The sequence below is a fragment of the Myotis brandtii genome, unplaced genomic scaffold, assembly GCF_000412655.1.
Source record: "Myotis brandtii unplaced genomic scaffold, ASM41265v1 scaffold103, whole genome shotgun sequence".
NCBI classification, from domain to species: domain Eukaryota; kingdom Metazoa; phylum Chordata; class Mammalia; order Chiroptera; family Vespertilionidae; genus Myotis; species Myotis brandtii.
Genome location: NW_005353460.1, coordinates 2,674,451 through 2,700,912, shown reverse-complemented (window position 1 = coordinate 2,700,912; position 26,462 = coordinate 2,674,451). Strand labels below are relative to the sequence as shown.

The following is a 26,462-nucleotide window of genomic DNA, read 5'->3' as shown; positions in this document are numbered from 1 at the left end:
GTAAGTTGTTTGATGATGAAGAGCTTCACTCAGGCATCACCGCAAGGAATTCATACCACCCAAATAATCTGGAATTGGTATTGAGTGCAATAACTAGAAGGATATTGAGTAGAAATTGAAACAACACAGTTGTTTGAATGGTGGAGCTAAATAGTAGGGAGAAAAAGACCTAATGATATCACCTAAATTATAAAACCAACTGTGTATGAAGAGGGTACATAAAGTAACATATTTGTAAGATGTATAAAAACAAGTTTTTAAAAAAACTGAACCATAATTAATGCACAAGAACATAAAAAGTTCATGAAGAAAAAAAATGTAATATTTTGAGAGGTTACCTGACAAGTTTTTTTATTACAGCATATTCCAGTGCCACATTTTGCATCTCCAATCAGTTTACAAGTGTTAGGATTACAGCATTTTGCAAAACTACAGTTCTAAAAGCAAATACAATCAAGTTAAATAATAGAAATTTTAAATCAAATAAATAATTTCATTTGTCAAAGGGTATTAAAGTTTGTCTCTAAGTTAATTACAATTACAGTATAATGTTTATTTCTATATTTAATTGTAACACTGTTTATTTAAACTTAATATAGTTTTAATAAAGACAACAATGGTAATAAATTATTCATGATTTCATGCTCAAGAAATAGTACTGTTAATAATTTAATCTAATCATTTTCAATCCTCTTTGATTCTGTAAAAATATGCACAATGAGTTTTCAGGGGTTTTTTTCATTGAATACATCATAAGTACTTTTCCATATTATCAAGTCTTCTCAAAAATAATTATGGGAATATATTACAAGTTATGATTGTGATAAAATAGAGGTTTCTAAATTATAATATTTTATCATTATAAAAACCTATTCAGAGAAAATTGTTCTTCATTATTATTTTTAGCTCCAAAATTTTATATTAAAGATTAATTCAAAAAGATATCGGAGTCTTGGAGAACAAAAAGAATAAATGCTCTTTATTATAGTACTAGAGGCCCGGTGCACAAAAATTTGTGCACTCGGGGGAGGGGGGGAAGGTCCCTCAGCCCGGCCTGTGCCCTCTCACAGTCTGGGACCCCTCGGGGGATGACCATCTGCTGGCTGAGGCCTGCTCCCCAGGGGATTGGGCCTAAGCTGGAAATCAGACATCACTCTGGCAGCCCGGCAGCCATCAGGGGATGTCCACTTGCCAGCGGGGAGCAGACCTAAGCTTCAGTCGGACATCCTTAGCACTGCTGAGGAGGCAGGAGAGGCTCCCAGCACGACTGCTGTACTGGCAGCCATCAGCCTGGCTTGTGGCTGAGCAGAGCTCCTCCGTGTGGGAGCTCACTGACCACCAGAGGGCAGCTTCTGCATTGAGCGTCTGCCCCCTGGTGGTCAGTGTGTGTCATAGTGACCAGTCATTCCCAGTCTTTCTGCTGTTAGGGTCAATTTGCATATTACCCTTTTACTATATAGGATAGAAGCCTGGTGCACGGGTGGGGGCCGACTGGTTTGCCCTGAATAGTGTCCCGGATCAGGGTGGGGGTCCTACTTGGCTGATGGCTGTTTTCAGGCTGCCCACACCCCCTCAAGGTGGGGGTCCCCACTGGGGTGCCTGGACAGCCTGGATGAGGGGCTGAGGGTTGTTTTCAGGCAGGCCAAGCCTGCAACTGAAGCTCCCAGTCTCTCCTTTTTTTCTTTTTCTTTTTTATTTACCTTCTGTAATTGAAACTTTGTTGCGGCTCCAGCTCCAAGGCCGGCCAGCTGAAAGTAGGTGTCTGGGGTTTGTTTAGCTTCTATAATTGCAACATTGTTGCTTAGAGTGCAGCTCAGAGCCCAGCCGCGGCAGGTGGGGAACCTTGGCTTCCTCCATCACTGGAGAAAGCAAGCCTCATGTTCGCTTCAGCTGCCTAGCTGCCTGGCTGCTGGCCATCATCTTGGTTGGCAGTTAATTAGCATATCACCCTGATTAGCCAATGGAAAGCGTAGCGGATGTATGGTTAATTACCATGTTTGTCTATTATTAGATAGGATACTCTGATTTCCAACTTTCTTATAGTTGTCTATTCAGTGCAAGAGTGATATTTTACTTGACTGGTAAGAATATTTAAAAATTAGCAAAACGTACCATCGCACCAAAAAAATTAAGCTACCTAGGAATAAACTTAACTAAAGAGTAAAAGACCTCTACTCAGAAAACTACAGGACGTTGAAAAAAGAGATAGAGGAAGACATAAACAGATGGAAGAACATACCATGTTCTTGGATTGGTAGAATCAACATCATTAAAATGTCCATACTACCCAAAGCAATCTATAAATTCAACGCACTTCCCATTAAAATACCAATGGCCTACTTCAAGATCTAGAACGAACTCTCCAAAAATTCATCTGGAATAAAAAATGACCCCGAATAGCTGCAGCGATCCTGAGAAAGAACAAAGTAGGTGGGATCTCAATGCCAGATATCAAGCTGTATTACAAAGCCACTGTTCTCAAAACTGCCTGGTACTGGCACAAGAACAGACATATAGATCAGTGGAATAGAATAGAGAGTCCAGAAATTAGCCCGAACCAATATGCTCAATTAATATTTGACAAAGGAGGCAAGAACATACAATGGAGCCAAGATAGTCTCTTCAATAAATGGTGTTGGGAAAATTGGACAGATATATGCAAGAAAATGAAACTAGACCACCAACTTACACCATACACAAAAATAAACTCAAAATGGATAAAGGACTTAAATGTACGACAGGAAACCATAAAAATTCTAGAAGAATCCAAAGGCAACAAAATCTCAGACATATGCCAAAGCAATTTCTTCACTGATACAGCTCCTAGGGCAGTTGAAACTAAAGAGAAAATGAACAAATGGGACTACATCAAAATAAAAAGCTTCTGCACAGCAAAAGAAACCATCAACAAAACAACAAGAAAACCCACTGCGTGGGAAAACATATTTGCCAACGTCATATCTGATAAGGGCCTAATCTCCAAAATTTATAGGGAACTCATACAACTTAACAAAAAGAAGATAAACAATCCAATCAAAAAATGGGCAAAGGATCTAAATAGACACCTTTCAAAAGAGGACATTCAGAAAGCCAAGAGACATATGAAAACATGCTCAAAGTCACTAATCATCCGAGAGATGCAAATCAAAACAACAATGAGGTACCATCTCACACCTGTCAGAATGGCTATCATCAACAAATCAACAAACGACAAGTGCTGGAGAGGATGTGGAGAAAAAGGAACACTTGTGCACTGCTGGTGGGAATGCAGACTGGTGCAGCCACTATGGAAGACAGTATGGAGTTTCCTCAAAAAACTGGAAATGGAACTCCCATTTGACCCTGTGATCCCACTTCTAGGAATATATCCCAAGAAACCAAAAACACCAATCAGAAAGGATATATGCACCCATATGTTCATAGCAGCACAATTCACCATAGCTAAGATCTGGAAACAGCCTAAGTGCCCATCAGTAGATGAATGGATTAGAAAACTGTGGTACATCTACACGATGGAATACTATGCTGCTGTAAAAAAGAAGGAACTCTTACCATTTGCAACAGCATGGATGGAACTGGAGAGCATTATGCTAAGTGAAATAAGCCAGTCAATGAAGGAAAAATACCACATGATCTCACTCATTCATGGATAATAAAGACCATTACAAACTTTTGAACAATAATAGATATAGAGGCAGAGCTGCCTCAAACTGATTGTCAAACTGCAGCGGGAAGGCCAGAGAGGGTTGGGGGGCAGGAGGGAGAGGGGTAAGAGATCAACCGAAGGACTTGTATGCATGCATATATGCATAACCAATGGACATAAGACACTGGGGGGTAAGGGAGGCCAGGGGATTGTCAAGGGCGAGGGGTGGGGGGGAAGGACACATATGTAATACCCTTTGTAATACTTTTAGCAATAAAAAAAAATTAGCAAAACGTATAGGCAAAAATAACTAGGCATTTAGGTCTGTTTCAATTTATTTATTGTACTAATAATGTGTTCATATTGAATATATATGCACATTCTGGTTTACTTTATATTTCTATGCACCAATTTCCCTTGAGGTAGTCTGTTTATTTACTTTACTTATAAGTACTTGTATATTAATGATATACAATTCAAAAACTGAGCTAGCCAGAAGGAAAACAACACAAATGAATATAATTCAGAATGCTTTGGTGATCTTGTTCCAGATTATCATCACTGCTCTTAACCTAAGGATTGAATAGCCATTCTATCAGGAAAACTTAACCTGAGACTTATTGACTTTAGAGGTAGACAGCTTTTGCCCAGGATAAACTTTTGAACACTGACATGATTCCCCTTAGCCACGTTGTATATATCTGGAGGTCTGCCTTTATTATCTAAGGAAAAACAAACACTCTTGTAAACTTTCCTCTGACGAGTACTTCTACTCTGATTACTGTATCTATCATATCACTGACCCAGTTGATGAAAATCGTTAGGTGCTCCTTTGAACCTCTTGGAATATTGATTCCCTCCTAGAGAGTTCCTTCATGTATTTACATCTTTCTCACACTAATAATCCTTACTTTCAGTCTCTTAAAACTTGGATCTTGACTTCACGCCACCTAAATGCTGCTTCTGAGGTTGCTACAAATGTATTGGTAGAAATTATCTCGCCCAGATGGCCAAAGTGTTGAATCTACACATGCTGTGATAAAGAAATTGTTGTTCTCTTCAGAAAAACTGCAGTCCATTTGGTAGGAATCTTTAAATCCATTCTTTAAACACCAATCCTCGGTGTTTGTTTATCACAAGGAACACAGAATTAATTCAATCATATTTATTACCTATTTCTGCTATAAAAATTACCATAAACTTAGTAGCTTAAAACTACGTACATGTGCTAGTATTATTTTACAGTTCTGGAAGTCAAAAGACCAAGAGACTAAAATGAAGATTTTGAAAGTTCTTCATTCCTCCTGGAAACTCTAGAGAAAAATCATTTTACTGCCTTTTCAGCTTCTAGAGGGCACCTGCATTCTTTGGGTTATGGATTCTTACTCCATCTTCAAAACCAGCGATGTAGCATCTTCAAATATCACTGTCACATAGCCTCTGACCTGTCTGCCTCCCTCTAATAAGGATCCCTGTGATTACATATGGCCCACTAAGAAACATAGGAGATCTCTCCCTCTCAAGATCCTTAACTTGATCATCTCTTCAGAGTACTTTTTGCCATGTATAGTAACATATTCACAAGTTATTAATATTAGGACATGCAAAGCTTTGGGGGATATTCTATCACATTTCACCATCTGGTCTCCAAAGATTCATCATGTTTATCTCCTAGGCAAAACACATGCACTCCATCCCAACATCCATAAAATCAAAACTCATGACAGCATTAACTTAAAGTGGCTGATTGCTGACTCATCTCAATGGAGTGAAGGAGCAGTTAAGTCTGCAATTATTCTTCCTTCCTCCTGGATCTTCCTTCATTTTGACATCTAGGCTTGGTGACAGTATATTCAATTTCTCCATTATTGTATAAGCCAATTCTTATGATGTCTCTCTGTTTCTATACTTATTCAGATGTGTGTGTGTTTGTGTATGTGTGTGCATATACCTATATGTATTTTATTAATAAAATGTATTAACACATACATATTAAAAATAAAAATACTCAACAATAACTTTATGCAGATAATATGTTGAAATAATACTATATTTGAAATATTAAATCAAAATATATTATGCAAATTTATCTCACCTATTTTATTTTATTTTATAAATGTTACTAGAAAATATAAAATACATATGATTCACATTATGCTCCTAACAGATAAATTTCTCTAAAAAAACTAATGGGATTAATAAATAAATTCAGCAAGATTGCAGTAAAAAATTAAGACTATAAATATCTAGTGTATTTTTAAATCTGAGTAATAAAGAAAACATTTTAAAATATATGATTTAAACTATAATAAAAATTTTTAAAACATCGCAGCAAAAATTTAAAAGTTTATCAGTAAAAAACCTATATAATGAGCACTAGAAAATACTGTTGAGATAAATTAAAAGAAATAAAAAATGAAGGTATATACCTCCATTTTATCTAACATCAAATTTATCTAAGGTTCAATGCAATTTCTTCTGTCTTTTTATTTGTAGAAACTAAAAGAAACAAATCAGATATTCTTACTAAATGCAAAAGGCCATGATCACCAAAAAAAATCATGCTGGAGGATATATAATCATATCCCACAAATTAATAGAAATTTATAGTAATTAAAATGGTGGCAATAGAGTAGAAAAAAACAGAAAAACTCATAAATGTTTACTTGATCAATAACCAAGATTGATTCACAGCAATGAGGGAAGGACAATCCTATAAAATAGAGATAATATGCAAATTGATCATCACACCCTCACACAAGATGGCCACCCCCATGTGGGCACAAGATGGCCACCACAAAATGGCTGGCAGGAAAGGGCTTTTGTGGGTGACCAGGCCAGCAGGGGAGGGCAGTTGGGGGCGACCAGGCTGGCAGGGGAGGGCAGTTAGGGGTGACCAGGCTGGCAGGGGAGGGCAGTTAGGGTGACCAGGCCAGCAGGGGAGGGCAGTTGGGGGCGATTGGGCCAGCAGGAAGCAGTTAGGTGTTGATCAGAGTGGCAGAGGAGTGGTTAGGAGGTGATCAGGCTAGCAGACAGAAGCAGTTAGAGGTGATCAGGCAGGCAGGTAAGCAGTTGGAGCCAGCAGTCCTGGATTGTGAGAGGGATGTCCAACTTACTGTGGGAACATGCCTAATCTGGCAGTCAGACATCCCCCGAAGGGTTCCAGATTGGAGAGGGTGCAGGCTGGGCTGAGAGACATCCCCCCCCCTCAGTGCACAAATTTTGTGCACCGGGCCTCTAGTCTTTAAATAAATTGTGATTTTTAAAAGTTGATATTTTTGCCCTAGCTGGTTTGGTCAGTGGATAGTGCATTGGTCTAAGGACTGAAGATTTCTGGGTTCGATTCCAGTCAAGGGCTCATGCCCTGGTTAAGGGCTCAATTCCTAGTGGGGTGAAGGGGGGTGCATGCAGGAGGCAGCAGATCAATGATTCTCTCTCATCATTGGTGTTTCAAACTTTCTCTTCCTCTCTATTCTTCTGATATCAATTAAAAAATTGTAATTTAAAAAATGATATTATTATTGTATATATAAAAATCAATTACAGAGGGAATGATATCAAAAGAATGGCAGCTTGAGGGATCCCCTTGGTTTCAGCCTTAAAATTTCAGCAATTTGAATAGCTATAAATCAACAAAGGATTCCCTGGTCAACTCACAAAAATGCTTCAGAGATCTGCACATTGAAATATCTAAAGGTAGGCAAGTGGGAGCAAATGGGTGAGGAGAGAAGGGAGAAGGACTGAGACAAGCCACAGAAGCTCTACTGCAGCCAGTAAGTGGCTCATGGCTAGAGAGTGGAGGAATCTGGTAGTGGCTGGCACTCCCTTCATCTGGTAGAAGCAAAGAGACTCCACAGACATTCCTGCAGGAGTGAGCAGAATGAGCTGTGGCTGAGTCTAGAGATAGAGAACTGGGCAAGGACACAGCATAGGGTTCAGTCATGGTTGTTGGCTGGTTGGCATTCAAGACAAACAGAGCCACGGAGCCTTGCTACCTCAAGAGACACCTCTAAGCTGCAAAGAAAAAGTTAGAATCAAAGTGAAAGGTTGGAAAATGATTCACCAAGCAAATAACATCCACAGAAAAGCTGGTGTAGCCATACTTATATCTTACAAAACATATTTCAAAATAACAAAGGTAAAAAGAGACAAAGATGGACATTTTATATGGTAAATTGGGCACTACATTAAGGAGATATAATACTTAATTCATATGCACCTACACAGCATGCACCAAAATACATAAAGTAACTACTAACAGAACTATAGGGAGAAACAGTCAAAAGCACAATCATGGTTGGGGACCTTAATACTCCATTCAAAGCTCTGGATGGATCATCCAAACAGAAAATCAACAACAAAAAAATGTTAACTTTAAGTGACACATTAGACAAAATGGACATAATTGACATTTACAGAGCTTTTCATCCCAGAACATCACATTATCCATTCTTCTCCAGTGCACATGGAACATTCTCAAGGGTAGATCACAAAACTAGCCTCAACAAATTCAAAAAGATTGAAATTGAACCAAGCACATTCTGTGACCACAAGCTTTGAAATTAGAAATCAACTGCAAAAAAGAAGTAAAGAAAACCACAAACATGTGAAGATTAAACAATATACTATTTTTTAAAAAAGACTGGGTCAAAGAAGAAATAAAGGTGACATCAAAAGATATATAGAGATAAATGAGAATGACAATATGACATATGAATTTTGGGGATGCAGTGAAAGCAGTAATAAAAAAAGGAAGTTTATATCATTACAGGCCTATTTCAAAAAACAAGAGAATTCCCAAGTAAACACCCAAACATTACATCTTAAAGAATTAGAAAATGAGCCTTGACCTGGTAGCTCAGTTGCTTAGAGCATGGTCCCAATATGGAAAGTTTGCAGGTTTGATCCCTTGTCAGGACACATACAAGAAGCAGCCAACAAATGCATAAAAAAGTGGAACAACAAATATCTCTCTCTCTCTCTCTCTCTCTCTCTCTCTCTCTCTCTCTCTCTTCCTTTCTTCCTTTTTTCCTTTCTCTATCTCTCTCTAAACTCAAGTTTTAAAAATGAACTTGGAGGATAAGAATGACTGGAAAAAGAAGGTGAAGGGATCAGTTAAAGAACACATATGCATAGCCCATGGACACATATTAGTGTGGTGAAGGTCAAGGGAAGGAGAGGTGGGTTGGGTGGAGGTGGGCAAAGGCGGGTGGGATGAGGTACATCTGCAATAGTGTCAACATTAAAATTTTTAATAAGAAAATAATAAGAAAAAATAACTAGAAAAAGGTCAAAAGTAACCCAAAGTCAGCAGAAGACAGGAAATAAAAATTATAGCAGAATTAAATGAAATAGAGAAGAAAATACTATTCAAAAATTAATACAACAAAGAACTGGTTTTTTGAAAAGACTAATAAAATGACAGTCTCCAGGCCAGACTCACTGAGCAAAAAAAAGAAAAGACTCATATAAACAAAATCAGAAATGAAAGAGGAGAAGTTATCACAGACATCACAGATATACAAAGGGTCATACTAGAATAGATGAAAGGCTATAGCACATTCACTTATCAGAGCTTTTCATCCCAGAACATCACATTATCCATTCTTCTCCAGTGCACATGGAACATTCTCAAGGGTAGATCACAAAACTAGCCTAGAGAAATGCAGGCACATATGCAGCAGCAGACTTGCAAGAACAGTCATGGTCAAAATGAGAAGATAATCACTAAAGAGGAAAAAAATGCATACCCACTAAATCACTGAAAATAAATAGTGTGTGTGGGGGGTGGATCACACAGGTCAAAAGAAATAAGCTAAAATTAAATTAGAAAACAAATGTAACAAAATGGACATAGAAAATATAAAAATTTTGAGAGAACTACACTTACAGAAATTCATTCTAGAGGGGTGTAAGGAGTCATAACAACTTAATACAATAAGGATCCTGGAAGAGATCCTGGAACAGAAAGAAGCCATAAGAAAAAAAAAATAAACCATGGACCTCAGTTAATTTTTAAATATGCAAACTATTAATCATAATAACATCTAAACTGATAACTTTACAAATCAAATACAGATCAAATAATAAATTAAAACAATGTAGGTATTGAAGTAAATAGTACAGAAAAACTAAATGAGAATAGAGTAATATCAGGGAAATGCCAACTCAAAGGAACCTAAAGACATAGAGACAGAGTCAGAGCAGAGACAGAGATAGAAACAGAGATGGAGATGGAGTTAGAGGTAGTTATGTCAGACCAAATATACTTAAAACAAAAAGCAACATAGATATAAGAATATTCACTCTTTGTAGGTAAAAAGTTAATTTCTAGGAAGAAAACCAATTGCATTTAACATAAAACAGCTTCAAAATATAAAGAATGAATTAAGTTCTAGTGAGAGTTAGGCAAATACAACTGGATCGTTGGAGGTATCAATATTATTTCTCAAGTTCTGAGGGGTAAAGCAATCAAAATTAATAAAGATACAGAAAACTTGAGTCATTCTAATTATAATGCAATCAAGTTATACAGAATTTTATTCCTAATAATTAGAGACCTTTCATATTTTCTAAAACATCTGTATCAATCAACTTCACCATGCCTAAGTATATGAAGACAGGCACAACAAACTTCTTTGATTAATCATCTTACCAAGCACAACTGAAAAAAAATAATAGCAAAAAACAAATATAACAATAATGAATGATGGATTATGATTTATTCAATTCTGTGCAATCAGGTTAAAATAAATGAAGTTTCTCAGACGCAAGGATGGGGAGGTAAATAACACACATCTTATAACTTAGGGAAACAAGGCACTCACTTGGGAAGAATCCAGATGATGTAGGTGATGATTATATGATTGAAGGGACTGGTGTTTGTGACACAGAAAGATGAGTGTTGCTATTAATGGTTACACAACAAAGAAAATCGTATTGAATCCATGCTATACTTACTCCATACTTAAATTCTTCAAATGTTTCAAATTCAGATGAGTCAGTTCTCACATGTCCCGTATCTCCATGTCTTAGAAATTTGATAAAATGGTGCAGCATTTGACAAAAGCCCCCCCCCTTTTGTATCACATCTATATTTATAGCACTATATGACAAACAAGCAAAAATGAATCTTTAGGTAAGCTATCAATGTTTGCCACTAACCTCTGGAGGGCCACAATCACACTCCTCTCCAGTGTCCAAACGTTTATTACCACAGCTTGCTTCTAGTCTTCCTTGGACAACCACTTTTGAAATGGTTTGATTTTGAAGACATTCAAATCCAGGCTGTGAAACTACACCTTTATATTCATTCACACTGCAACTGCTAAAAGACTTTACACCACGGGAACGTCTAAAATTAAATTATATTCTTCAGATAAATGGAGTAAAATCACTATCAGAGTCACACTCATCAATATAGCATTATTAATTCTGTACACCTTCAGTCAGAGAAAAACAAGAGGGAGGGGAGAGTGCTTTGATTTTTAATGGAAGTCATAAATGTAAGCAACAAGTTCATTTATATTGTAATTTAATGTAATAGAAATCTAGAAAGTAGAGAAGTTAAGGTGACATGAGTTAGAATATATTAAAAACAACAATGCCTGGAACAAAAAAAAACTATTTAAGTATGCCCCATTATTCATTTTTGCATTATTATTGTCAACATCATATTTGTAATCATTATTATAAGTAGCGCTGATTATAATTAAGAATATTAAGTATACTAGAAAATATATATGGAAAATTAAAGAAGAAAAGATAGTTGATTGTGTTAGTGAAAAATCATCAACACTTGTTCCTTGGTAATAATCCATTAAAAGATCTCAACATTAAGTATATAAAATGTGTAAGCCTTAGATTATTTCTTAGTTTCAAATTTCTACATTTCTATGTGTACTGTTGAATGAGTTTTTGTTTAATCGTGTAACAATCTCAAACTTAGAAAAATAATACAAATATAGTCCAATATTTTTTTCCTGAAACAGTAAAAAGTAAGTTAACATCAGAATATTTTTCTAAATATGTTTTCATTAATTTTAGAGAAAGAGGAAGGGAGAGGGAGAGAGAGAAACATCCATCAGATACATCCTGCACGGCCCCTACCGGGGATCAAGCCCTCAACCTGGGCATGTGCTCTTACCAGCAATTGAACCAGCAACCTGCATGAGACTATGCTCAACCAACACCAACCAAGGCTAGCATGTTTTCATAAGTGTAAATATTTTAATGTGTAATTCATACATAGAAATGAATTCACCTAAAACAGATACTTTAAAACCAGGAAGTGATGACATATTATCAATGCCTAATGGTAAAATTTCATTCAGAATTTTCCTTCAGCACAATATTGGAACTTTGATAGCAAAAGGATAAAGTTCAGAATCAATCATTGCATTTAGTTCTCATGTGTCCTTAATCTAGTCACCTATGATTTTTCATTGGATTTTATGACCTCAAAAGTTTTATTATTACAGCCTGATTTTTTGGTAAATTGTTCCTATGAAATGCTTTCTTATAATTACATTGATGTTATGCAAGATATTTGCAATTTTCCCACCAATTTGGGTTCCAGTAATGGCATGAGCTTAATGGTATTTCAGGCTCAATAGGGTCAAGTTTGGGGTGTGCAGATGAGTCAATGATTTCTGAGCTCCCAGGTCTCTGAGATTTTAGAGATCCCACTGTGTTAATTTTATTTCCTCCTGCACAGCTACTTACTTCATGCAGGTTTTATTTTGTTAGTGGTTTGAACCCACCTGCTGGTATCCTTGGTGCATTCCAGTTTTGGAAACAGAGAATATGCTTTTGCTCTTTGTTTGTTTGTTTGTTCCCTAGTTTTATTCTTTAGTTTGCGAGAGACTTGGGGGGACTAAATTACCATCTGAATTCCATCTTCTCCCTTTTTTAAAACATAGTCCTCCCCAGGGAAGGAGCCATTCTATCTTGGTTTTTATTCTAATAGTGCCTTCCTTTCTATGACAAGAATGCAAAGCTATCTCTTAGGGCACCTCTTTTACTAGTTTCAACTCCTTTCTAAATTATCTGTCCATGATTTTAGTTCCCATCAATATGCTGATGGCTCACACACTCTAGATCCCTTGTCCTCAGAGATCCTGATCTATATAACTGTGCACTTAACTCTAATGAATGACTCGATGCCTCCAATATAACATATACAAAATGCCTCAAGATTTTGCAACTTCTCCATTCCTAATATTTGCCTTTTTCAATATCAGTTAATAAGTTGTGCTATCCAAAAACCTACAATAATACTTGCCATTTTCATTTATCTCGATCTTAATAAATTGCTGTATTTATGAGAATCATCTCCCAAATATTATTATAATGATTTCACTCTGATATATTGTTCACTCATTTTTAAAATAATTTTTATTAGCCATACTTTATAAATCAATTTAAAATGTTGGTTTGCTACATTGATCATAAAATCCCACCTCTCGCATCATGATTACACAATCAGGCTCTTTCCTACATACCCCATGTTAGTTACTCCTGGACTTCTTCCCTGATGGATTGTTCTTTAGCCTCCTTGCATTTTACTTTATTCTCCTTATGCCTTCTATATATGTCCTTATAGTCCAAGCTATTTCTTTTATTTTGCATTTTTATCACTCCCCCGCCACCCCCCGCTCAATCTCCTTATTCTAATCTGTTGAGTTTCTCAAGCTTCTTGCTATCCAAATATCAGTCACTTGCTTACCCTAAAAAGTACTTAACAAGTTCTTTACATGACCAAATTCATTCTTTCTCTTCAGGTCCCAGAATTATTTCCTAGGCCACGTTATTAAAAAGTTTCCTCTCCCCATGTATTCCTTATTTACCTCCTTCTGGGCACCTATCATAAGATGTTTATATTTTGTTTATTCTATGGCCACTTTTTTCTTTCCTGTTCCTAATGGGCTAACATTAAGATATTTAGAACTTACCTATCTTGTTAACCATTGATAAGGCAAACATATACAACTCTGCAACACAGTCAATGCTTGTTACATTTTTTAAATGATAAATAAATTTCACTTCAAGACTCTATAAGCCCCAGAAAGTCATTACAACAAACACTTTCTTTCTAGACATTGAATATAGAAATATTAAGCACATTTTCTACAATATCAAATCCTAGTTTTATTTCATACGTTTTAAAAAAGCACAAATATATTTAATAAAAATAGTCTTACTCTTAAGTGATCATGCAAGAGATTATACATCAAAAACTACTGCAAACATTTATCAAAAATAGATTGATAGAAACAACACCTTACATTGCTTGAGGATTCATAATGCATGTAGCTCCTGGACAGTTACAATTATAGATGTCATCATAGCTTAATCCCAGATTAACTCCAAGCAGCTGTGCAATAACTACTGAAAATGCCTCTAAAGACATCCTCTTTGGATACTAAATACAAACAAAAAATATGTTGCTTAAGTTATTTCTTCACCCATTTGATCATTTCAATAAATAATTCGTGGTCATACTACCTAAATGCAAATACACATTTAAGAAAATAGCACTCTAAAGCTCAATAATTTCTTAGGAATATGAAAATATGGTAAATTGTAGTGGATTGTTTTAAGAAGTGTTTTTTTTAAATCCAAATGGCATTGACATGAAACAAATTAATGCAATTTTACACTTTTATTGTATGTTGCTGATTTAAACAAAAATAATTTTAAAACAATTTTATAATAAGCATTTTTTCAGTCACTGTATTATTTTCCCATGAAAAGAATACACAAATTCTTAAGGGTTAAATTGGCATTCAGTTTTGACTTCATAAGTAGTTTTAGGAAAAAAAGTCAAATTATTTTATTTTTCTGAATAAGGCAGAATACTGTAACACCTTTCAAGTAGCATTTCTTTTGTTTAAAAAAAAGGAGAAAATAAAATACTTGAGAAGCAGTAATGTCAGGAAGACATAAACCCCTCACAACCAACGACCTTTTACTATCTGCACAGGTTTTCTTTCTCCATAATGCCATGGAGTTGGAATCACATGGTATTTAACCATTTCTGATTGGCTCCTTTCACTAATGACTTAAGTTTTCTCCATGTCTTTTAGTGACTAAATTGCCCATTATTTAGTCACAAAATAATATTCCTTAATATGGATTTACCTCAGTTTGTTTACCCTTTCACCTACTGAAGGACATCTGATATTTGGTAGTTATGAATAAAGCTGCTCTAAACATTCATGTGCAGGTTTGTATGTGGGTGTAATTTTCCAACTCATTGGTGTAAATGCCAAAGAGAAAAATATCTGGATCATATGGTAAAAGTATGTCAAATCTTGTAAGAAATTGAAAATTGTTTTCCACAGTATCTGCACCATTTTTCATTCTCATCAACAATGAATGGAGAGATCCTGTTTCTTCACATCCTCACAGCATTTGTTATTCCCTCCCAGTACAATTTAAATTGGAGTGGCAAGCTATAGTCTTGCCTTTTCCATATCTTAGTGGAAAAGCATTTAGTTTCTCACCAAAAGGTAGTGATATTAGTTATAGGATTTTTTATAAATGTTCTTTCTCAATTGAAGAATTTCCCTTCTAGTCCTAGTTTGCCATATTTTTAAATTATAAATAGTATTGGATTTTGTCAAATGCTATTGATCACATGATTTTTCTTCTTTGGTATACTGATGGGCTAGATTGCATTAATTGATTTTCAAATGATGAACCAGACAGACTTAAATGTCTGAAATAAATTCCAGGTATAATATTAACAAAAAGATATAAATTATGTTTTTTAATTCTTACACAAAAAAAATACAATAAATGACCTTAAAAATTCCCTAGAGCAGTGGTTCTCAACCTGTGGGTCGCGACCACCCTTTCACAGGGGTCGCCTAAGACCATCCTGCATATCAGATATTTACATTACAATTCATAACAGTAGCAACATTACAGTTATGAAGTAGCGACGAAAATAATTTTATGGTTGGGTCACAACATGAGAAAATGTATTTAAAGGGCCAGAAGGTTGAGAACCACTGCAGAGGGATTCAAAAGCAGACTTAATGAGGCAGAAGAAGCAATCACTCCTAAATACAGGTCAATTGGAATCACTGAGTCAGAGGACAAAAAAGAAAAAGAATAAAGAAAATATAAAGAGCCCATGGACACTGGCAAGCAGACCAGTCTATGGATTATAAGTCTCCTAAGGAAAAGGGTTAGAGAAAGGGGCAGAGAGCTTAACTGAAGAAATAATGGGCTGGAAAACTGTGGCAGAAAATGAACATGCAGATTTAAAATATTCAATGAACTCCACCGAGGGTAAATCCAAAGAGAATCACAAAAAAAGACACATTATAATAGGAGCAAAGACCAAATACAGACAGAGAATGATGAAAGCAGCCAGAGAAAACACTAAAGATTCCACATAAAAGAAACTCTTAAAACTAATAAATCAATTGCAGGACATAAAATCAAAACAAATGTGTTACGTTTCCATATACTTAAAACGAATAATCTCAACTGCACTGGATATTCCCTGCAGATCAGAAACATGAGACTCAGAAACTTCATGTTTAAAAGTGACCTAAAGTGCCGAAACCGGTTTGGCTCAGTGGATAGAGCGTCAGCCTGCGGACTGAGAGGTCCCGGGGTCGATTCCTGTCAAGGGCATGTACCTGGGTTGCGGGCACATCCCCGGTGGGGGATGTGCAAGAGGCAGCTGGTCGATGTTTCTCTCTCATCGATGTTTCTAACTCTCTCTATCTCTCTCCCTTCCTCTCTGTGAAAAATCAATAAAATATATTTAAAAAAAAAAGTGACCTAAAGTGTGTCATGGAGAGAATTGTACCCAGGCATGTTGACTGTTTTCACTGTTGCTGTTGGACTGAATCCCAGGAGAGGGAATGGAAGAGACATCATTACAGAGAAGCCTAGGACTTGTCATTGCAACACCTTACTCCAGTGCTCCCATGAGTACTAGGTGAATATGTTCCTAATTTCACTCATCATAGGGTAAAATATTTTCATTAAACAATCATCTATTTGAGATTCTAGAGGATATAGAAATTTGTTAAGTATATAGTTTTACTTCAAGTGCCTTTGTTTTCTTTTTGATTTTGTTCCCCAGTTTATATACTCTCTTTTTTTATTTTTCAATTACAGTTTACATTCAGTATTATTTTGTATTAGTTTTAGTGTACAGCACAGTAATTAGACAAACATATTACTTCACAAAGTTTCCCCCTGATATTTCTAGTATCCACTTGGCACCATACACAGTTACCATGATTTTATTGACTAGATTCCCTATGCTCTTATCTACTATTAATGGAGTCTTGTGCACGTCCTTTTGGTTTGTGTTGATGAACAGTTGATAGGCAAGTAGTGCTTTGGGGCATATATATTGGTTTTATATAGCTCATTTTGAATTTTTTTGACTAATTTGTTGAAATAGTTTCCAAAATTTGAAATTCTAGGTCTAAAGTATCCTAAATTTATATTTTTAGTCAAAACTGTAGCTTTTTCATAATGTAGATACTCCTCATCAATCTATGTTCCAGCATTTGCTTAAGGGAGTAGAAACTGTACAAAATCATTCAAAACCGAAAACATAGATATTAGTGTCTTTATTCTTTGATTGTGTGACATTGCAAAGAAATTATTTTCTGTCATTGTACAGCTCAATGATCATAAATTCTTAATAATTAATTGTTATTTGTATTATTTCATTTTCTTTCTCTTTTTTTCAGTTGCTTGGGCTGATTAGTGTTTTTGTTACTGGTTTCTAAAAGCTCCTTAAGACTAGAGATGTTAACCATTTGTCATGCATTGCAAATGAAATGCCATGTTTTTTTGTTATTATTTTACTGCGGTATTTTATTTTTTGGTTAGACAAAAGTTGTGTACTAAAATATAATTATGTCTATTTTTAAAAAAGAAAAATAATTCAAGTTGCAATAGCATATAAAAGTGAAATACTTGGGACAAACTTAAACAAGGTTTTCAAAGCCTTGTACATTGAACATGCAAAATATTGCTGAAAGAAATTACAGAAGACACAAATAAATGAAAAGTCCATGTCCATAAATGGAGGACATCATATTGTTAAGATGTCACTACTTCCCAAAAGCATCTTAATATTCAATGCAGTCCCCACAACAATCACAACAGCATTTACTGGTAGAAGTAGAAATAAAAATAATCTCAAAATTCCTATGGAATCTCAAGAGACCATGAATAACAATTTGAAAAAAAGAACAAAGTAGAAGGACTCACTTTTACTGATTTCAAAAGATAGTACAAAGCTAACGCAATAAAAATGGTGTTATATTGACGTAAAGAAAAACCTATAAATCATTGAAATAGAATAGAGAGCCTAGAAATTAACCCTCATATATATGTTCAAATGTCTATAAAAAGGCTACCAAGACCACAAAATGAGGAAAAGATAATCTGTTCAACAAGAATATCGAATGGAGAAAAGATAAGTCTCTTCAATAAGTGGTGATGGGAAAACTGAATACCCTCATGGGAAAGAGTAAACTTGGACCCTTATATTATACCCTATGCAAAATGTAATTCAAAATGGATGAAAAATCTAAAGATAAGACCCAAAACTACAAAACACCTAGAATAAAACATACAGGAAAAGCTTCGTGACATATTTTCTTGAATTTCTTGAATATAATTCCAAAAGCACTGGCAACAAAAGCAAAAATAGGCAAATGGGACTACATCCAACTTGAACTTTTTGTGTTTCAAAGGGCACAATCAATGAAGTGTAGAGAAAACCTACAGAATGGTAGAAATTATTTGTAAATCATGTATCTGATAAGAGATTAATATCCATACTTTAAAGAACTCCTACCACTTAACAACGAAAAGTCAAATTGGTCAATTAAAATAAGGACTAAAGATTTGAATAGACATTTCTCCAGAGATGATATACAAAAAGCCAAAATGCATATGAAAAGATGCTCAATATCACTAATAATCATAATAATGCAAATCAAAACCACAATGAGATATCACCTCATATCAATTAGGATGACTGCTATTTAAAAGCCCAGAATATGCCCTGGCTGGATGGTTCTTTTTTTTGGAGCAACATCCTATACACAAAAGGGTTGCAGGTTAGATTCTCAGTCAGGGAACACACCTAGGTTTCAGGTTCAATCCTCAGGCTGCAACCAATTGATGTTTTTCTCTCACATCTATGTTTCTCATTCTCTCTCTCTCTCTCTCTCTCTCTCTCTCTCTCTCTCTCTCTCTTCCTCCCTTTCTTCTTTCCTTCCTTCCTCTCTTTGACCTCATGTTCTGGGGTCAGGTGAGGATAAAAAACAACAGAAAATAACAATTTTGATGATGTGAACTTCTAGGATTATAAACTGGTGTAAACAGTATGATGTTTCATCAAATTATTAAAAATAGAATTACCATATGATACAGCAAAACCAGTTCTGGCTATATATCCAAAATAATTGAAATAGAAGAGGTATCTGCACTGCTATTTCGTTGCAGTATTATTCACAATAGCCAAGCTATATAAACAACCTAAGTGTCTACTGACAGATGGATAAAGAAAATGTTACACATACACACACTCACACACATATGCATGCATGCATACATACATACATACATGGACTATTATTCAGCCATAAAAATAATTTAACCCTGCCTTTGGATAATGCTAAATGAAATAAACCAGACAAAGACAAATATTACATGATTTCCCTCATACGTGGAATGTAAAAATGTCATACTCAGAAGCAGAGAGTACAATGGTGGTTGCCAGGAGCTAGGAGGTTTGGAAAATAGGGCCATGTTACTCAAAGGGTACAAAGTTTCAGCTTTGCAAGATGAAAAGTTCTGTAGATATGTTTCACACAGTATAAATAAACTTAACATTACTGCACTGTATACTTAAAAATAGTTAAGATAACTATATTTTACTAGTATATGTATCTTACCATTATAAAAATCCTTTTAAAATTTCATCATTTGAGTTTCCAAATCCATTAAAAAGCACTTTCTAAAATCTGTCAAAACAGTATGGTTGATACACTATATGTATTTTTCTTGAAGTATATATATTAACTTTCAAAAGGGTATGTAATTACTGAAGAAATAGGAATAAAATGCATACCAGAGCAATTGCTACAGCAAGTCTTCGATCGCATGTCCTTCCATGATATGTTGCTCCCATGTAATTAGGATAATCCCTATAACTAAAGAATAAAATTTTTCTTGAGAATAAGTGCATTTTAAATTATTAATAACTCAATGACTTTTTAAGAATTGGATTCCTCAATAGAGCTATGTTTTTTTAAAATGTGAATACTACATATCAAGTCCAATGTGATTAATCATTTTTGTGTTGGGGTAGATAGTTTCTGCAAAGTTAGGTTCTAAGAGATGCTTCAACATTATTTGATACACATCCCAGAATCCAGCAGTGGCTAATCCTTCCAAAAAATTAATCAACACTCTTGTCACTTCTGGGTGGATATAATGCTAGGATGTAAAACTCAGGATAGCTTATTGCCATGATTTGCACATAGAAAAACCTTTAAAGTATATAAAAATGTTGGCTTGGAGTGCAAACTATCATTATTCATTTTTATTCTTAGGGAATGTTGCTCCTGAATTCCCAAACCTGACCTTTGATTCACCTTGTTATCTGATGTTTTTATTTTGCATTTTGCCAACATTGTACTCGTATGCTATTTTTGGTCATTATATATAAAATTTTGTATATACTGTTTATAGCTAATATATCAAATAATTTGATAAGCACAATTATCAATGCAAATAAGGAACTTACATCAACAAGAATGCCATATCGTGGGACCTATGAAACAAATTTCTTCCTTTCCATGACACAAATCTTTGTAGTAGTTCATTAGCATCCCCAGTACATAAAATCTTATTTTGATCTGACCAGATCTCCAAAGATGTTAACATAACAGTCAGTTTCAGCTGGGAAAACATCTGAAAACAGAAGATACACGATATACAGTTTAGACAATCAGAAATATATTATTACATCTCTATACAGAATGCTAATATGTTCAATTTGCTGTAATTTGGGCATGAAACCCACAGCAAATAAAACAGGTTTGTAGGACTATACTTTTATAACAATGTAAATTTTACTCATACAAATCATGTTATTGCATAAATGAGAATGTTTCTTATGGATCATAAAAACTTACAGTGTTGACAAGACCAAAGATATGGACAATTTTCTCAGTTGCAACGGCCACTTCAGAGCCCATATAACCATACTGAAAGACAAATTCTGTTTCTTAATTTCTGGTAAAAATTACTAAGTTACCACATTTCAATATATATAAAATATTACAATAAGTGCTTAAGTGAAATGATAAAAGCAGAAGATTAAGATTTATCAAATGCTTAAGTTTTAGGCATAAACCTATAGCATTTACATATTAGTCAATACCATTAAAATGATAGAGTTATGATTATCTTCCTGTTTACACATACAAAAATTAAGGGTCAAAATTTAAAATTACTAAATTTAAGATACAAAAGTTAAGGGTCAAAATTTAAGATTATAAATACTAATGGTAAGCACCAGAACTCAAGTCTCTAGCCAAACCACTAAGTCTTTTGGTCTAACACAGAGCTCAGAGTACCATAATCGTGAAAAAAAATTTAAGAATATACCCTCATTTAAGAGAACAAAATAATATTTTCTCTGAAATCCTTCATAGTGTATGTTCACACACATGTCTAAGTGTTTGTGAAAAGCATAAAAGTGGCAGTTTGAGACTTTCAATTATCTCCAGCAAGTCTGCAGAAGACTAGTGACAGAAAAGAAAATGCATCGGCCACAGGTCTCTGATAAAGACAAAAGGGAGTCTATGATTCTCTTCTAGCTCATTGGAGATCGTTTGCACTTTGCTATTTATCTGTATATGACCTTTCTCAATAAACAACATTATAAATTTATACACTGCAGCATGTGTGTAGTATGGGTGAGGATGGACCTCTATGAGGCTAAACATGTGAAAAGCGACACAAAAGAAAAAATATATGATTGTGGAAATGAGTCAATAATCACAAAATATCAATACTATATAATATTGATATTATCATACTATATAATATTGATATTTATAGTCGTTTCCAAATGGCAATGACTATAAAAAACCCACTATGTGCAAATTCAAATTTAAAAACATCTTAATTATGAAGACATTTAAATATTAAAAGTATGAAAATATGTACAAGAAACTATTAGATAAAAAGCAGATGCCATATAATACGATAGTTATATTAATAGTATAATAGTTACATTATTATAAAAAAAGCTTGAGGCAAAATATAAACATAATATTTATCAATATAATTGAACAGTGATAAAATATTCAATTCATCAGAAAGAAGGAAGCATTCTAAACTTCATGGTAACTAATAACATAGCAAAAAAATGTATAAAATAAACTTTAAGAGAATTATAAATAGAAATTAACTGTCATAGTAAAGGATATTAACATAGTTCCCTTAATCATTAAGAAATCTAGGCTGCCATGCTGTCATGATGGCCGGATGGGTAAATACTGTGCTCACTTCTTCCCACAATGACATCAAAATTACAACTAACTTACAGAACAACCATCAAAGAGAACCTCCTGAAGACTAGCTGAACACAAGGCCTATGACTTAGGATAAAAAGAGGAAGCTATCACAAAAATGCTATGAGGAACAGAAATGCTGAAAAGGCTGCTCCCATACCCACACTGTGGCAGTTATACAAGGAGAGGGTTATCTCAGCAAAGAGGTCCCCTATGAGGAGCAAAAGGTTGCAGCCTCACACCCATCTTCCTGGTCCAGGACTCCAAGGCCAGGAAGAGAAGTCCCCATAACATTTAGCAGTGAAAACCAGTGGGGATTGCAGCTGAGAGAGATAGAAATGACTGGAGATCTAGAAGCTGCAGATTTTGCAGGGACTGGGCACAGACCCACTCGCTCACAAATTCATTCTCTCTGAAATCCAGCACTAGGACAGCAACTTGCAAAGTGTCAGGGACATACAAGGAGGAGATGATTAACTAGCTTCAGGGTGAGTGTTGAAGGAGCAGGGGGCAGGACAGCTCTCTGGAGCAGACACTACTGTTCCTTTGTTGAGCTCTTTCTCCACCCACCCAGGTGCCAAATCTGACCTCTCCATTAAATTGGCTAACACCCTTTGCCCCACCCTAGTGATTCCCTGAAACCCGCCCCAACAGACTCACACACCACACCCTGCCTGAATCTCTCCCAGTAGTTTTTCCACATAAGCCACCAACTTTGGCTTATCCTGAAGACTTTCTTAAAATCTTTCAAAGGTTCAAAACCCCCAAACAACCAGCAGCTGGTGTTGGACATGCCCTAGGCCTCTTACTAAGAGCCCCAATCACATCTTCAGTTCACAGCCTGGCCACACCCAGGTACCTACAAGCATAGGCAGCAACCAACTTCAGATCACTTTGTAGATCGTATCAGGTGGCCCCAACAAAGCACAGGAAATGGCTGACCTTAGCCTTCACAAGAGTCCCTCTCTTGAGGCCCCAGAATGAACACACTCATGGCTGGCTTTAGACCACAGCAGAGCAACACCAAACCAGCTCCAAAAAGACACCCCCAAAGGGCAGACACAGCAGGCACTAGAGCCCTACTATATCAAATCCCTTTTTGTGAGGACAGTCCCTGAACAACAGCTCATGTGCTGAGGTCACAACCTTTCCTCAAGGCCAGTCAACCTAAGGGTCAATCCCACCCACTGACATTCCAACAGCAACCGAGGATTAACTTCAACAAGAGGGCACTCATAACCTACAAAAATGAAACCCTGGAGCATCTTCCTCAGGTGACCAGGGAGACTTGCCAGTGGGCATTACAGGACACCTACTAGATAAGGCCAATCTGCCAAAATCACAAGACATAGCTGATACACCTAAAACATATAACAAACACAGGAAGTCAGATAATTCAAGGAGGCAAGAAACATGTCCCAAAAGAAAAAAAAAAAAACAGAACAAAACTCCAGAGAAATAACTAAACGAAATGGAGAAAAGCAATCCATCACATGAAGAGTACAAAACACTGGTATTAAGGATTCTCAATGCCTTAGAGGAAGAATAGATGAACTCAGTGAGAATGTTAACAAATTTATTGGAAACAAAAAATGAATATAGAAAACATAAAAGAGAACCAGTGAGAAATGAAGACTATAATAACAAAAAATGAAGAGTATATTAGAGGGAAGTAACAAAAGATAAGGTAAAGTAGATCAAAGCAGTGATCTGGAAGACAAAGTCTCAGAAAACACACACAATCAGAACAAACAAACAAAAAAAAATAGAAAAAAGGAAGAAAAGACAAAATTTTAAAAATAAGGATAGTTTAAGGGCCCTCTGAAACTCCATTAAGCATACCAACATTCACATAATAGGGGTACCAGAGGTAAAAGAGTGAGAGCAATAATTGAAAAGCTTTTCGAAAAAAAAAAAATGACAGAAGGTTTCCCTTATCTGGTAAAGAAAGTAGACATACAAATCCAGGAAGTACAGAGGTCCCAAATAAGATGAACCCAAAAAAGGCCCATACCAATATACATCATTATCAAAATGCTAAATGTTCAAGTCAGAGTGAGAATCTTTAAAGCAGTGAGAGAAAATCAGGTATTTCAGACTATTAGCTGATTACTGGACAAAAACTTTACAGGCCAAAGAGACTGGCACAAAACATTTAGTTACAAAATACAAAGACCTACAACTAAGATTGCACTACCCAGTAAGGGTATTATTTAGAATCAAAGGAGAAATAAAGATTTTCCTGACAAAGTTCATCACTTCTAAACAACTATTACAAGAAAAGTTATAGGGACATTTTTAAGAAGAATACACAAGATCATAAATATTAGACGTTAACAGCAAGAATCTTTTTAACCCATTGACATGGCAAGGAAAACTTTTATTTACTAAACATCTGCTCTTATTATCATCTTGCAGTGACCCTTCAAAAGCACCATAGCACATTACCTCATCCCTAGCTCAGAAGGTCATATATACTGCAATCTCACTTTTTAGCTCTGAAGCTCTCCTGAATGTAGGTCTCTAACTTTCATGTACATGAGGTTCAGATACAATGTATGTATTAAGTTTGGTTATTTAGTCTTGCAACAGAAAGAAAATATAGGAAAGAAAAATACTCTCAGACAAGGGCAAACACTTAGTAAAGGCAGTGGTTCAACCAATGTTAAAGCTCAAGGGTTAAAAATCCAAATTAGGAAAATCATGTGTAATCACACCAATAAATTAAGAGGCACACACAGACACAGATGCACAAAGGAATTTAAAAATATTATAAGGACATACACTAGGAAAGGTGAGTGAAAATTGTAGAGATTTTAGGATGTGTTCAACATCCTAATGAAGAGGCCACACAGTATTATTCCCACAGTATTATTATTGTAGCAGCAACAACAATAAAAAATGTAAATGCCCCCAAAGGGGATTAGCTCATAAAATCAATTAAATTATATTAAATGTATTGATTAGACAATATATTAAAATTATATTGAAATAACACATTAATATGAGACAGCATAAAATCATTTACAAAATAGCATATATAAAGCAAAAGTACATGAATATATACATATATGTGTGTGTATTATTAAAAACAGGAAAACATGCAAATACTTTATCTCCTGGAAAAGAAAATTGTTTTTTTCTTCATTATTTTGTTCATCTATTCATTCCTGTTATTGTTTTTAATAAAAATTATTTAGAGACCAGAATATTTCCTATTTTGAAAAAATATAGAACATTATGGCACTCATTGAGAGACCTGATGGAAAAAATATCAGTAATAATGGACAAATTAGACATTTTAACTTCTAATCTATATGGCTTTGTTAAAAATTTCCATAACTAAATGAATATTCTTATGAATAATTCTTCCCATTATTAACATGCAGAACTTCTACCAGGGAACCAAAGTGTTTATAAAGCATAAAATAATCTTATAAAAGAAAATACTCAATAACAGGGATCACCAAATGGGTAAAATGAAATGCCTTGTTTTAAAATGGAAATAAATGTAAGAAAGAAAATTTTACCACAATTGGGGGTAAATTCAGAAATATCTGCAGCTAGTTGTGTTCCAACTAGAGGCCTAGTGCACGAATTTGTGCATGGGTGGAGTCCCTAGGCCTGGCCAGCTATCAGGGCCAATTGGGGCCATCTCGCCCAGTCCCAATCGGGACCGGGCCAATCAGGGCCTGCCAGCTGGGGGGAAGGACAGGAGGAGGGACTGCAGGCTAGCTGGCCAAGGGGAGGGACCAAGGGAGGTTGGCAGGCTGTAGGAGGTTGGCTGCAGGCGTGCACTGACCATCAGGCAGCAGCTTCTACTTTGAGTGTCTGCCCCCTCATGGTCAGTGTGCATCATAGTGACTGGTCGACCGATCGTTCCGGTCATTCTGGTCATTTGGTCATAATGGTCGTTTAGGCTTTTATATATATACTAGAGGCCCGGTGCACAAAAATTTGTGCACTCGGGGGGCGGGGGGAGGGGGGTCCCCCAGCCCGGCCTGTGCCCTCTCGCAGTCTGGGACCCCTCGGCAGATAACGACCTGCTGGCTTAGGCCTGCTCCCGGGTGGCAGAGGGCAGGCCCAATCCCTAAGTGCAGCCCCTGGTCAGGCTCAGAGCAGGGCCGATTGGGGAGTTGGGGCGCCGCCCCGTCATGCACAGAGCAGGGCAGATCGGGAGGTTGCAATGCCACCCTCAGTCACGCTCAGGGTAGGGCCGATTGGGGGATTGG

At 35.8% G+C, this 26,462-nt stretch overlaps 1 protein-coding gene across 1 annotated transcript in view; it reads right to left on the bottom strand.

Moving 5' to 3' along the window:
• Positions 1-26,462, bottom strand: part of LOC106725502 (disintegrin and metalloproteinase domain-containing protein 18-like) — an 82,964-nt gene that overhangs the window by 21,584 nt on the left and 34,918 nt on the right. The window contains exons 8-13 of the mRNA XM_014536893.1: positions 20,845-20,916; positions 20,454-20,620; positions 19,776-19,857; positions 13,933-14,069; positions 10,811-11,000; positions 339-437 (exon numbers count right to left, since the gene is read on the bottom strand). Of these exons, the coding sequence (XP_014392379.1) occupies positions 339-437; positions 10,811-11,000; positions 13,933-14,069; positions 19,776-19,857; positions 20,454-20,620; positions 20,845-20,916 (747 nt within the window). The remainder of the gene's footprint in view (positions 1-338; positions 438-10,810; positions 11,001-13,932; positions 14,070-19,775; positions 19,858-20,453; positions 20,621-20,844; positions 20,917-26,462) is intronic.